The sequence below is a fragment of the Colius striatus genome, chromosome 10 (genome assembly GCF_028858725.1).
Source record: "Colius striatus isolate bColStr4 chromosome 10, bColStr4.1.hap1, whole genome shotgun sequence".
In the NCBI taxonomy this organism is placed as follows: domain Eukaryota; kingdom Metazoa; phylum Chordata; class Aves; order Coliiformes; family Coliidae; genus Colius; species Colius striatus.
The window spans coordinates 21176845-21192006 of NC_084768.1; the positions used below are offsets into that span (position 1 = coordinate 21176845).

General features: G+C 39.1%; 1 protein-coding gene across 2 annotated transcripts in view; it reads left to right on the forward strand.

Annotated features, from left to right (window-relative positions):
• The window catches only part of RGL1 (ral guanine nucleotide dissociation stimulator like 1), a 76688-nt gene that overhangs the window by 18931 nt on the left and 42595 nt on the right, over positions 1-15162 (forward strand). For both annotated transcript variants that reach the window (XM_062003787.1, XM_062003786.1), the window contains exon 3: positions 9621-9829. In XM_062003787.1, coding sequence (XP_061859771.1) covers positions 9621-9829 — 209 coding nt within the window. The remainder of the gene's footprint in view (positions 1-9620; positions 9830-15162) is intronic.

Here is a 15162-nt window from a genome sequence, read left to right on the forward strand (position 1 = left end):
GTTGGTTTAGTGGTTTTCTACATGTGCTATATAGACTCAATGTAGCAATTATATTGCTTAGTTTTACAGAGTGCTTGTCATCTGTGGACTCTGAAATACTTTGTAGAGGATGTCAGTGTCAATTGGCCTTTCTGTAACTGGAGAAGCTGAGGCACACAGAGGTCTTGCATGTGGCTCTATCCAGGGCTTGAATTTCTAGAGAGTTAAGATTATCTTGAGCCACTTTTGAGGACCTCCCAGGAGGGACTTGTCTTCCTGCAAGACTGTCATCTGAAGAGCTGAACTTCCTACCATCTGTAGTTAACAGATATTCTGCTTTGTGCCTCTAAAATGTTTGAAATTATTTAAAATCTGTGAGCAGAGGAAATAGGTGCACTTTTTGCAAAGGTCAGCTGGTAGGTCTGGCTAAATTTAGTGGTGGCCAAACACATATTTAACTGTGTAATCTGTAAAACATTGGACAAATATGATCACAGAATCTTAAGAATTGGAAGGAACCTCGAAAGACCATCCAGTCCAACCCCCCTGCCAGAGCAGGACCACCTAGAGTAGGTCACACAGGAACTCGTCCAGGTGGGTTTTGAATGTCCCGAGAGAGGGACACAACCCATCTGGGCAGCCCCATCACCATCACAGTGAAAAAATTCTTTCTTGTGTTTCTTTGGAACATCTTATGTTCCACCTTGTACCCGTTGCCCCTTGTCCTATCATTGGACATCACTGAGAACATCACTGTTGGACATTGGACATTACTGGACATCACTGGACCATCCTCCTGACACTCATCCTATACATATTTGATATGGATATTAACTTCTGGGAGGATAAACATTAGCAACATCCTGCTTGATTATGCTGTGTTTTCAGAGAATCTTAATTGAGGCTTGCATTCAGTATGTAATTACAATATTTGCTGGTTTATGAGCTTGAGTATCTGAATATTCCTCAGATGGAAGGCACAGTATACCCATAATCTATAGTTAAGACTACTGAAAGGTGTTTCAGAGAGAAGTGAAATATTTGATCTGCCTGCCACTTTTTTGTATTATTTTCCCCTGCTCAGCACCCCTTTTTCTCCTTCATGGTTCCTAGTAAGTCAGTCAGACTAGGAACTTTAAACACACTTTGACACCTACAAATTTCGAGGACAAACTGGAAGCGGTGAGAGTGTGGGGAAGAAGGTAGAGACGTTAAGATAAGGATTGTTAGCAGAAATAGTAATTACTATTTACTGTTTCTGAAGCACAGAGGAGTTGCCTCAGCTGCCGATTACCCTTTCTTGGGAACCCGCTATAATCCATACCTCTAAAATCTTGTATTAGTTTAGACAGTTAATCTCTGTTTTATACAAGTTCAAACGCGTTATGTAGAGCTCTTCCCTGTGGAAATGCTACATAACACTTCCTTCATTTGCAGAAGTAAAAATATTTTACAAATTGGACTGATTGTACTGCTCAAGTGGGTGATAAAACCTGTTTCCTTGCCTTGGTTGTGTCTACTCACTTAGCTGTTTATTATTTTGAGTATTTATTTACTGCTTTGTTTGGTGATTTGACATTTTGGTGTCCCTGTACACTAAAGAGAGGAGGATGCTGAGTTTTACCGAACTAATTATCCTCTAATACATAAGGGTTCTGAAAAAGATATTAAATATGGGACACATTTGTTTGCTGGGTTAGAAGAGTGTTTCTAGTAAATGTCGTTTGATGACAGCTATTCATCACACAATGTAAGATGCACATGACTAGGAGCCTTACCTGACTTACAGGTTTATTTTTCTTCCTTTTCTGTTTTAAACTAGGAAATTGCAAAGCTTCAATGTCCTATCAAAACTGCCACAAGGAATATTTATACATACTGATGTATTATGAAAATAATACGTCCTTGGCATGCTTAAGAAAAAAACAAGATTGTGGTGAACTGTAGAACTGTGAAACATGACAAACAAATGCAAGTGGTTTAAGTAATCTTGATGTTTCAGGTTCAGTTAACTCAAGACAGTCAGTCAGACAAGAAGGCAGTAAGAGGACTTGTCTTGATTTCTTTAGAAGTCCTTCTAGCAAGACAGGTGAGAGTCAGGATGAGAACTTTTTGTAGATGGGAAGCAATGAGGAGTCAAGTGCATAATCACAGAAGATACTTAGAGATTTGGAGCTCAAGTGTTGGGGTAATTTAAAAAGCTTGCATGCTGCATAGTGAACCTGACAGAGGACTTGATTCTCCCAGAATAATATGGCTACGTTCCTTTGCTGCACAGATGCTTCTGAGAAATGGACCAAATTCAGAGGAGGAATTTCTATGTTCTGAGTAAGGTCCACCATTTGTAAGAGCTGGTCGTTGCCATTTAAGGTAGACCTCTTTGAAGATTCGATTTCTTAACACACTTTCACTCCTTTAGATGCTTGCAGCAGGCAGGTGATGTATAAATTAGGTTTCATTACTTTTGCTTTGATTCATTTAGAGCTAGTCCCATGTAGTTCACTGATACCCAAATGAGTCTAAATTTGCATAACTTCAGAAGGTGTGAGAATGCACAGCTCAGCACCCTGGTATGCTGTTGTTTCTGATTTTCCCCGAGTGGCTTTAACTAGCTGCGAGGTGCCTGAATGAAAGGGTTCTAACTGAGCAGCTCATTTGTGTAATAGGCTTTTTTTTCCCCCACCCTTTTTTTTCTTTCTTTCTTTTCTCTGCATCTGACCCACAGCTCTCGTTACTGTTTGCCAGCTCCTCAGACAGATACCAGCCAGGCAGTGAGCTCTAAGGATACGAGAAAATGAGAATGCCTTTTGTATAATGATCATGGAATTAATTGGTCCTGGAAACTCTGGATTGCTGCCAAGAAAAGGTTTTTATGTGGTAAGAAAGGAAAGGAAAAGGGTGGAGATTTGGAAATCCAGGAATACCCCTAGCTGTTGGATCATAGGAAAGAGCTCATGGGGTTATTTTGGCTTCTGAGTTGGTGCAGTCCACACGCAGAATGCTGATTTTCTTTTTTTTTTAGTAGTCTGAAATGAGTGTTGGCCAAGTGGAGAGAACTCTGCAGAGAGCTCCACAGTCATTTTATTTCTAAGTGCACTGGATGATAAAAGCAGCCACTTTCGCAAAGGCAAAGCATCTATGCTTCCTGGAGTCTCCAGGCTGCAAGAGATCCTAATTCTGCCCACCCACTTGCATTTCAAGCCACAGTATCCTAGACTGCAAATTCAGTGTCTTCTCTCCTGCAAGCAGTTTTCCAGGCTGACAATTCTGCAGAGTGGAGGCCAAGGCCAGAGAGGAGAGTGGTGGGATGCAAGCTCTTCAATACAGCCAGCACTGCAGCACTGGTTGCAAGCAATGGATGTCTACACTTCTGGGCTTACCCTAAGGACACTTGAGATACTTGTGACTTGGTTTGATAAGCTTAGTCCTGTTGCTGCTCTTTCTCATGTGCACTGTTACCTGGTATTTAGTGCAAAATTAGCATTTTTCACAGGGTTTATGTGGTGGAGCAGGTTAGGGGTTGGAAATCAATGCAACATGTGCAAGTTTGAGTCAGTTCAGCATGGCTGTCAGCTGCTGTGGATTTTATCTGTCAATATGCATGCAGGACAGTCTTGCTTTCTTCCTTTTAAGGGGAGCAGGCTCAATTACAAAGTTTGAGATCTTTGTTGGAAGGAAATGCTGTGTCAAATACCTTGCTAATACATTTGCAGCTGTTCTTTACAAAAATACTAAAGTGAGCAGGAGTCTCATATAGCTCCTTGAAGACATTAAGTTGACATGGAACCCAGTTGCTCTTCAAGCAACTTTTCGGTTTTATCTTTCTTGCTACTTCAAGTGATATGTGACTGCATGTTAAGTGAAGGCTACCGAATGAGTGTCGATATTGAAGACTTTATGCTGGAGAGTCTGTGTGTAAGAAAGCAATACCAAAAAAATACGGGCAGAAATCACAAAAAGCATCTTATTCTTGTTTTCAGAAGGTTAAAGCTAATTCACATTTAGGGAAACAGTGAAATGAAACAGTCATTCTTGATTAGAGTGCTTTACTTTTGCTTAGCTTATGAATTACTGCACTTTAGGCAGTTTTATTCCAGCATAGTATGTCTGTCCAGTAAGTTAATTAAAAAAGGTAGAGTGGAAAACTCCCCATCTGTAAAAGCTGTGATATTCAAGGAAAGTCAAAACCAATGTAAAATATCTGAGAAAACCAGTAAAAATGGAGTTTGAGACACTGGTAAGTTAGGTGAGCTTGAAAATACTTTTGCAGAATTCCTAAATAAAAGAAGTCTGCAGTAAAATGTTAATGTTTGAAATGACTAAGCCTGAAGAATATTTGATAGCTCACTTATTGCTCATCCCAGTTGTTTTCTTTCTGTATTTTTTTCCAGTCTGCCTAATGAAAAACAATTATACTAATTTCATTCCATGATTCTAGCTGTCAGAATTTCAACAGATAATATTTGCATTGGAAAAAAAAATCTGCAGAACAATGTTTTTTTAAGTAGAAGCGTTTGTTTCCAGTGATGTTTCTGAAATAATGACTACAGTTCTGTATGTCATTATTCGGGTAGCAGCCTGGTTTTGTACTGTTTAGAATTTGAGCTGCTATTTTAACCTTGATTCTCTACTCCCTCTTGCTAGGATGTATCATTAATTAGGAGATGATGGAGTTTATAATTAGGCTATGATCCCATTGAAGTTTAACAGGTAGCATTTGTACTTTTGACCTATTAGGCTATGGGATCCATATCTGTATTTTGTCTGTCAGAGTGAAATATTTGGCAACTTTGGGGCATGGGGAGGTTTTGCTTTATTTTCCTGTCACTGGTGGAGAAAAATCAGTGTATCTTGCCCAGCTCTTGGAGAGGAGGACTGATGGGAAATAGAGGTTGGGATATCAAGGGTTGCACATGATGTCTTACCGGATTGATAAAGGAGTGTTGCTTTTACACACCTAGTAACAAGCTGCTTGTAACCTAGAACCTGCCTACTTCAGCCCTGTGTTGGTGGCTGTAGCAGAGAGATGTCTGTTGGGTATTATGCTGATATTCATATCGTTTCCTCATCCTGCAATTGTGCATGTGGCTATCTTGAACTTTCACTATGCCTTGGTGAGTCAGTGAGATTGTGTGTGGGTTCAGGAGACAGCCTGTACAGGGCAAAGTCAGGACCTTAATCATAACCAGCTTGGAACAGAATTATAACCCCTTCAATATGGGTCATCTGCAGCTGCTTTTGGAGTCGGTGTTTGAAGAAGTTTTTAGGCTGCATGTTTTTTAGTCTGCAGTGTAGCTCTCCTAGTTTCAGCGAGAACTGTGTATAGGTGGGTGAAGTTTTCTGCTGAACAGCTGTAAGATGATGGCCATAAAAGACAGTGGGCCTCTCTGAAGGGGCAACATTGCAGAGGATTAGTAAAGATGTTAGCGTTACACTAGATCAGTATCCACACAACCTCATAAAATAAGGCCTTGCAATAATATACCTCAGTTTAGTCTTTTTTCATTTGCCTTTGAAAGATACTATCTGGTAAAAAAACTCTTTGCTCATCAGTTATATTTGCAAGTTATCGAGGCCATAATTCCTTGCCTGAAAAATCAAAGTGAGACTTTTAAAAAAATATAAACTAAATCAGACTATAAAATGCCATAGTTGTTTATTTTTAGCCTTGTAGAGGACTAAGAAAATCTTACTGAAAAAAAAAAAATCTGACCTGAGATGACCATTGTCAGATTGCTGGATATGTTGATAGGAGATGAATGGAAGGAGCCAGAGAGAAGGTGTTTTGTTGTACAAAACACTGTGAAACTTCTGGTGCCTTTACCTGATACCACAGCAGTGATCACTGTGTGCTCCTGTCAAAACTTGCAAAGACTCTTTTAATACAGTACATACAGTATTCCTCTGAGCAGACAACAGAAAAGCAAAGATGAAAACTTTTTTGCCTTTGAGTAGCATGGTTATGTCAGTAAAGAGATGGCCCCTTGATTAAATCCAGACTGAGCAGTTTCCTGTTAGCATGCTAACTCAGCCCACAGTGTCTTATTCTGAAAGTCTGTTATTGAGTTTGTCTGCCAAGTCCTTCTTCCTTTTCAACTTACAGGCAGAATTGCTAAAATAATACAAATGCAAACAATCCCCAAAACTCTCTTGAAATGTTTCCTAGCAGTTTAATATTTTGCTGACAAACTTAGTTTTAAATTTTCAGGGTTTGGGTTGTGTTTTGTTTTGGTTTGCTTTGGGGTTTTCATTGTTGTTGTAACATTCTCCTAATAGGATGACTTGGGGAAGTTGCAGTGTTGCAATTAATGGAAAAATTTGTGCATATATCAATCTTGGAAGCAGATTCTGCCCTTGTTGTGTACACAGTCACAGCAGTGAATGGGAGGTTTTTACACACTAGAATATGGCTGTAAGTCAATACACCATGAGTAGGGCAATCTGCTGGATAGAAAATTAATAGTTAAATACAGTGGTGCAGACTTTCCTGTTCAAAAACAGTTGTATTGTGAAACTGGTTATTTTCATATCTAATTGTAAGATGAAAAGCCAGCAAGAAAATGGTGTGGTTTTTTTTTTTTTCTGAGCAAGTTTTTTCTTAGGGAAACTTGAATGAAGGAGTCATATAGTATGGTATCAATGTATACCATTTTAGTGTTTCCGTGTTGGTGGTGTCATTTATAATTCCAAATACACCTTTAGGTAAGATAAATAACAAATGATACACCTTTAAAACAGCTCCAAGGACCGTGGAACAAGATTTTGTGTTACTCTGGAGCAACACCATTCATTTCCTTTGGAGTTACACTGGGGAAACAGGGGGGTTTGGTGCGGTAGTACCATGCATTGCCTTGTCCATTTATAAAAGGCATGAATGGGTTCATGACACAAGACCAAGTCATAATTTCACAGTCTGTCTGAACAAATATAAACCTGTGGTACTTCCAGAAATTGTCTTGCATCTAGCACCTAAGCTTGTTTCTATCGTGTCAACCTCTGTGTTTCTGCAGCTGTGGTGTGAACAAGGTTGGGCAACTTATCTGGATTAAACCTGTGCCCACCAAAGTTTTTTCTGTGGCTTAAACTTGATATGGAATAGTCCCATTTTATAGAAGAGATGCAGGTTTCCTAGGACCTCTGCTTACCTACTGTGTCTGTTCTCTTTACAGTCTAATGACAGGTCCTCGTGTCATGGTCCTACACAATTTTCCTGGCCCTTCCAGGGCTTCCTACAGACACAGAGACTGCTGAAAAACCTGTGCCTGGGCCCACTTCTTGTTAGAAAGTCTAAAACATTGTGGGTTACTGCTTTTATTCTTATTTTTTCTTTCCCTGTGTAGTCTGTTTTGGGTGGGTTTTTTTGGTTTTTTTTTTGTCTTTAATGCAGACAGCAGGTTGTATTTTAATGTAACAACAGGAGTTTCTGGGTCATTAAACTGGGAAGTGAGATGTCCTCATGCAAGGATAGCAGAGCTTTAGAGAGATATGAAAAACATCTGTATTGTTTAAAGCAAAAAGGAATTTCTATTACAAAAATTCAAAAGCAATGGAAGATAGTGATGTAAATATGAAGTGGGTAGGATATCTGTTCTAATTATTTTATGAATAGATGATGATTTTCTTTGTGTTTTGTCATTCTACCATTTTGTCAGAGTTGGTAGTGACTATATGGTGTTAACATGCTGTCCTTGTGTCCTCAGTCTAGTACCAAGGTGTTGTGTTAATGTTGGAGCATTGTTAGCCTTGTTTCTAACTCACCTTAGTAGACAGTTTATTGAGCAAAACTTCTGGTTGAAATGGCCATGTGTTGGGTGGTATTGTGTCACAATGAATTTGAGACTTGTCAATGAACCATGGAGAAACCCCAAATGTGGATTGTATTGTTATTTAGGGGAGTCTCTTAGTCTGTATAAATCTGTATAAATCCTGACTCAATATTCAAAACCCAGAAGAGCTGAAAAATTATAAAACGTAATGCTGGAAAATCTGACCTAATGATGTATTGTTATTCTCTGGTATCGTGATAGAGCAGAAGCTGTTACATGGGAGGGGAAAGTTGTGATTTGGAAGAGAGCCATCACAGCAGTCCCAGTTGAAAGCTTACTGTGGGTGTGTATGTGAGGAGGAAACCTGCAGCAGAATAACGCTGCCATTAAAATGAGCTGAACTCCTTAGTTTTTATCCTGAAATTGTAGAATTGATGGTGCAGACTAAGCTAGAGTGTTATGTGTTCATGCACAATTCAAGTTTATTTCCTGTTAGTATTTTTCCAGTGATATATTTAATAGAACCTAAAAAGACTGGAGATTTTTTTTTTTACACAGTCTTGAAAGATTTCATGATGAGCTGATTTTTTCCTTGCATAATCTCATTAATTCTAACTTGATTCTAGGCTTGCCATCAACAAAATACTTTCTGGAGTCAGTAAATGGGAATAAAAAACAACCCTATATTTCAAAAAGACATTTCATTCATTCACTCAGTTTATTTATGTGAATCATAGTGATGTCTGGGGATTTTTGACACTTTTTCTTTTCACTCATGGTTGCAAACTCTTGAACAAGCTTGAGCCATTTCTTTCTTTCAAGAAAGACAACTTCTTCGTTACTGAAGTTTTATTAATGCTGGTGATCTGTGATTATAGTGATTCAGTAGTGATTATGCATGTCATGTAATTGCGATCGAGGTAGACGAGTGAGTGGGTCACAATGTTTGAATGGGGAACTGTATGCTTCCCCATGCTGCCTCTGTAAAATTCAGCCTTTCTTACATTAGTGTCTGAATGTTCCTTACTAGAGATGGATGAACCAAAAGGAAGAGAGAAATTTTCTGTCAGATTGCTTTTGATGATGTTTTTTATTTATAATTTTTAAAAAAACCCTTATCACACATACTTAACAAGGAGGTAAGTATGATAAAAATAACTTCCTGAACTGTTCCCTAAATAGTGACAGAATTTAAGACAACGTTTCTGGTTATTTCAGACTTAAAGCAGCCTGTGTGCATTAAAAACAAATTACCTCCCCCAGCCACCCAGACACACAGAGCAAGCTCTAGATTTACTGACAAACATGTGCCAAATGGAAACTCTAAGAGAAAATGTAAATGTTATAATGGCACGTTTGCAGGATGACTTTGACACTCTCATTGCAAAAGTATCATAAAATGTTTCACATCCCAGTGGGTTTGTGACCTTAGGTTCTGTGTGACAACCCAAAGGAAAGGAATCTCAAGTGCCAACGCTAAAGCTGTGACAGCTTTCATGTTTGTTCACAAGTTAAGTGAGATACTGAATTACCATTGTTTTTCCCTCTAGTAATATTATTATGGTTTGTGGAGTAATGGATTTTCGTTTAGATAATAATAAAAATTGGGATTCTAAAATAACTTGATAGCAGTTAGACTCTAAAATGTTCCATGGAGCATGTCAGGGAAGTATCTTAAAGGTAAACTTAAAACCCTCTCTTATTTGGTCCAGCATTTGGTGTTTGGAGGACAAAATTGACAGAATCACATAGTAACTAAAGACCAACTATTCCTGTGAGAAGATGGAATTTAATCTATGTTTCATTGTGGAAGCTGTGTTGGGGATCTGGCTTCCATGTGATTTTTGTGCTTTATTTTTTCTTTCAATGTTGTAGGTTGAAGGGGACCAATTACCTCCAGAGCATACTGTCAGCCAGTATGAAACTTGCAAGATAAGGACTATAAAAGCTGGAACTTTGGAGAAACTCGTGGAGAACCTTCTGACAGCTTTTGGGGACAATGATTTTACCTACATCAGTATCTTCCTCTCAACATACAGGGCTTTTGCTTCTACCGAGGAAGTACTGGAACTTCTCCTTGACAGGTAAGAGCCAGTACATAACAGAAACAGAGTCATAATTTGCCTGATAGGGGGACATTGTCAGGAATTTCTTCCATTACTTTTAGTGGACCTGGACTTAACCTGATAGACAGGTGTCAAGAATACTGCAAAATTCAGAATTTCAGCATGAACATAAAATGTGCACATCTCTGCTGCCCACATCCTGACTCTCATTAAAGCAAATTCACCAGGTGGGGAAAGTGCCATGTGTGACTGCTAAGGAAGCAAACTGAGGCTGACACAGGAAAATTAATGTAGCTTTCCCCTCAAAATACCAGAATGTGTGGGCTGCAAAGTCATACCCAGAATAGATTTCTGCATTTTGCTGGATACTGATATTTTTAGACCTCTAACTCTCCTGCTCGAGAGCTGCTGATTTGAAACACAGATTGTACAAACAAAAGAAAGAATTCACTGTTGCCTTCTAGTATTTCACATGCATGTACAGTCATAGATTTTTGCAGATAGCACAAGAACCATTTAATGTTGTAAGAATAGCTGTTTATGGTAAGATTGTTAAATAGTGTCTGCTGTATCAGTGTAAATGCTTAGAACCCACAACACAAGTTTTCTCACCCTAAATTCTGACTGAGACATGACTGAGTCAGAGGAGATCTTATTTTGAGAGTATCAAATTTATTGCATTTTCAAAATCAAGTGAGTCACAGATACAATTATTCTGGCATATAATAATGCCAGAGGAGCAGCATAAAGAATCCTAGGTTTTAATTTTGTCTCTCCCACTAGGTAGGTAATGAACAAGGCAAAGATGCATTACCTGTGCTTTTCTTTTGTATATGGAAAGGAGCATAATAATACTTGCTTTGAGGAATGTTATGTGGCTCAATAATGATGTTGAAATGCCTAGCTGCCAGTCCTGCTGTGATTGTAATAGCTGTGTTTGCTCAAACACAGTAACTTCACAGCCAGGTAAGAAGTCAGATGAGGAGAGAGCAGCCATCCTGGGAAGCAGACTATAGAGTTTGATTTACTGCTGTGAGCATTACGTCTCAGTCCATACCAATTCCAATGTGGAACATGAAAAGCAATAACAATTGTCAGTGCATTTGTACAAGAGTATAAAAATGTTGAAGAATTCCTTCTTTTGAATTGATAATTCTTTCTATACCCTTGGATTTGGATTCTGTCTGTTGATGTACGTATCTTCAAAGAATAAGGTATGAAAGGACACCAAGTTTTTGTGTATTCCAGTAACTTTTTAAGAGGAGATGACTTGCCAAGTGACAGCGTGTCATGAAAATCTGTGACTTCCTAAGCATATGAATGGCCAAAGAGACAAAAGTTTATAGGAGAAACAAATAGTTGTATGTGTTGTCACTTTCAGCCAATAACATTTCATGCATGATTTATTTTACTTTGTTTTGTAGAGACACATTTTAAACAGAAAAAGTTGGAGTAAAGAGATTAGTAGCTTTTGCAAGAATGCTTTGTCCAAAATGCCTGTTTAAAATATAATTGTTGTAACAGTGTAGCTTTTGTTGCTCTGTGCTGTTGGGTTGCCAGACTGCTCTTTTGGAGTTCTTATGTATTAATTCATGTGTATGTGAATAAACTTTCTTTCTGTAATTGATGGGAACTTGAGTGGCTCAAATAATGTGAATCAGTCAAAGGTGGCTCTAAACCCTGTGATACACAGCTTGCTTTTCAATTAAAGGCTCTTAAGTCATGACAACTTATTTTGTCTTAATGTGCATTCATATATCCTTGTTGAATGCCCAGAAGGCATCGTTATGTACATTCCCCACCCAGTTCAACATAGTTTTGATTTTCAGCAGTTTCCATTCTTATTTCTCTCTTATTGAGATACTTCAGTAATTCAAATAAATGTCCCACCTGAGACTGTGACCTCATGTTACAAATCACTGTCCAAACATGCCTAGAATTTTTTGCAACAACTCACTCCCCGAAGACCCTCTGCTGTTAAGAGATGATAAAGAAAAATAGTGAAAGGAATAGGCTATGATGCAGATACTTAGGAGGATCATACTGAGGGAAAGTGAGAGTTACTGTTTAACTCTCAGTGACAGTTTTGGGATTTGACCTGGGGGTTTTACATGTTCATATCTGGTGGATTTTTGCTGTCCTCAGGAGGAAGAAGACTGTTACGCAAAGAGCAATTCATATATTGTGCTCATTTAATTTGTGTAATTATAAAAGATTCTGTCTATCTGACAAGCCGGTCTAGAATTTACTATCAGTTCTGTGGATGATCACCAAACTGGTGTTTTTGGAGAATTCTTGGCACTGAGAGGCTGCCTTGTGTCTGTGGCGGTGGGCTGGGTTTGATCAGTACAAAGCCCCCTGGGCAGGACTAGGAAAGGGATCTTGTAGCCCTTGGGCTGATTTATCCTCCTATGTGCTTCTGCACAGAGGACTTTGTGTGTATAATCTTTGTGTGGGACAGATAATTATTTCATGGGCAAGTGTGTAGATTTTTTTCCTCTTGGTCAGCTCACCTGGCTGGATTCAGTGGGTTCTCCAGGTGGTTATGCCCAAGAAGCCAAGCTGTGGGTGCTGCTGGAGGCCTCATTGACCTGAGGCATGGGAAGGCACGTTCAGCAGCAGTGTCCCAGATCATGCTTCTCTCCCTTTGCCACTTAATAGGGGACATCACTCTTTAGAATTGTCAATTCAGCTCTTCAGTGACTGCTGAAATAATTAAATCTCTCTGTAATTGAGGATTGAAGCATTTTATACTTAGGATTCAAGCCAAATGTGGAATCCATTGAAAGAACAGTCCGTCTTACAGTCAGTTAGCCTGGTTATGGTTTTGATTGTTCTGTGGTGTTTCATCACTAGCCATTAAAATGTTCAAACTCTGTTAGGCTGCGCTGTTACAAGGATGATGAAAAAGTCTTTTGGGAATCTTGCTTTTGACGTACAAAAATGTGCAAAAGTAGGGAAACATTGAAATTACAAAATCAGATACACAAAGATCAGGAATTTGAGAGGGGGAAGAACTCAACATCTTTAGGAAACTCATTGTCATGAGCTTTAGTTTCTGGGGTTTTTTTCTGTATTGTTTTCTTTACTGCTGTTATTAATGATAAGATTTTTAAAACAGCCTGCAGAAATTAACTAGTAATTTTCTGAGAATCATGGGTCATGAGACACCTGAACTCTTTGGGCTCCTGTGAAAATGTCAGCTCCATGTAATTAAGGTTTCTGTAAATTGTATAGCTGGTGCAGTTTAGCTCAGTTAAGTCTGAACTTATGTTCTTAATATTATCGTATCTGGGAATTACACCTCTAATATTACAATTGGATTGCAGCACAAAAGAAGTGGCAAATCTGACTTAGCAGTCTTTCTTGCATTTTCTCAGGAGGATATCAGGAGAGAAAAACAGCCTTGATTGGAAAACAAATTGAGCAGACAGCACTAACTCAGCTTTTAAATGTGTGCACAGGGGATTTAAAAGGTATTTCATTTGAGCATTCAATCAGTAACGAACAGGAAAAATGGGTGTCTTCTTCTAAAGATGATGTGCTTGTTTTTCACTGTGTTGTTGGCTGATGATAGAGAGGAAGGATCTTGAGCCAGACTTGTGCACTGCTGTATCTTTATGATCTTGAAGAGATTGAGTTCCTGTCCTGTTGGTTTTTGGTAATGTGCTAGCTTGGTAGAAGCTCTGCTTTGAGGAGGGACATCCTCCTGGCTTTGAGGGTAGGGAAGGAGAATAAGGGAAATTCAGGTACTGCAGTTTTGTTTCAAACAAACATCTGAGACATTGCTATAAATATTATTTTGGCTAAATTTGGGTAGTCAGGTTGTTTAGAGCAGCAGCAAGTCATGACCACTCATGATTGTAAAGAAGCTGGCCTGCTCTGCCTCCTCTGATTCTGCTTTAAAAAGGTGAACATGTCAGAAGAGGGCAAGAAAGCACAGGGGAAAAGTCTCCATAGGACTGAACTTGCTTTTCTGAGCCCAATTCTGATCTTACTGGCTTGTGTGCCTCAGAGAAAGTTATAACATCTCCTTCAGAGGAAGGGCACGTAGGCTGTTTGACCTTGTCAACGTTATCCCTAGCCTTTTGTAATAGATGGTAGAATCCACAGGAAATCCTAGAGGTCACCACTTCCTTCCCCTCTTGCAACTCGGGAGTGTGATGTTTAAAACTCCATGGATGTTTCTCTTGGCTTTTTGAATATCATGGATAATCTAGAATTCTGTGGCTTGGGACAAAACGGAGGTGATATTTAAGCTACAAAAGTTAGAATGATTTTCATGCAGCTGGGCAATATGGACTTGTGAAGAAAAGCATATGTTATAAGGAAAAGTGAGAAATGGATAGTGATTGGATTTAACCAGCTTAGTTTTCATCTCCGCATTAGCACAGAATAGGTAGCAAAGAGTCTTCATTTTTGCAACTTTCTCGTTAGTGATACTTGTACAGAGACTAAAGTGTGTGTCAGTTGTACTTAAGAGAAAGTTGAAGTGTTAGGGCAGAAAAAAACCCTTTTAAATGGTTTGAATAATTCAGAATAACATGCTTTGGTCAAATCGGTCAGCACTGTGGTGGGTATTTGTGACATTTTCTGGGGAAAACATTTTTCCTGGCTTGGGCTGTACTCTGTCAGAATAAACTGAGATCTGCCCTGTGAGCATCTGAGACTCTGCAGCCATTGGGAGCTCTGAAGCCACCTTTCTGGGCTGCACACTGTAATCTGCATTTCTTGCCCAACCGCAGGGGAGTTAGTAGTTTCCTCTGTCTCAGTGTGGTAGGATAGACTGCAGGGACACATGTGTTGCTTACACTGCCTTTCCTCCTCTTCACCTGACATCAGAAAGTGGGAGGAAGTCCTCCCAAAGCCAAACACATGTGGCTTTGGTTATGTCACAGCAGGAATCTCACAGTTGCACAGTGTTGGTCCTTGCAGTGTCTTTGACTCCCACAGCCCGTGCTGGTATTGTCATCACAGCACAAACCAGCACGGCAGAGAGAAACGCTTCTGGAGGCAGTTTCTGCCATACAGTACATCAGGTGCAGTGAGTGGAGCCACAGAAGGTATCAAAAAAGGCATACAAAAAGGTTTAAATTGTTAATGTACACCAATGCAGTTCCCTGTGTTTCAGTCAGAAGATACTGGATTTTTAGTGCTATGCTACTTATTGTAATGGGCTTTAAACTGGGCCCTTTGATAACTGTGCTATTTGCTCACTGAGTAACTTTTAACACTTCTTGGAGGCAGTGGATGAATCTGTGGGATTTTGTTGGTTTTCTTTCTTTTTTTAAAAGAAAAATTCTACTCCAAGCTTCAAATTAAGCCTTTGCTTTTTATTAAATATGAGACTG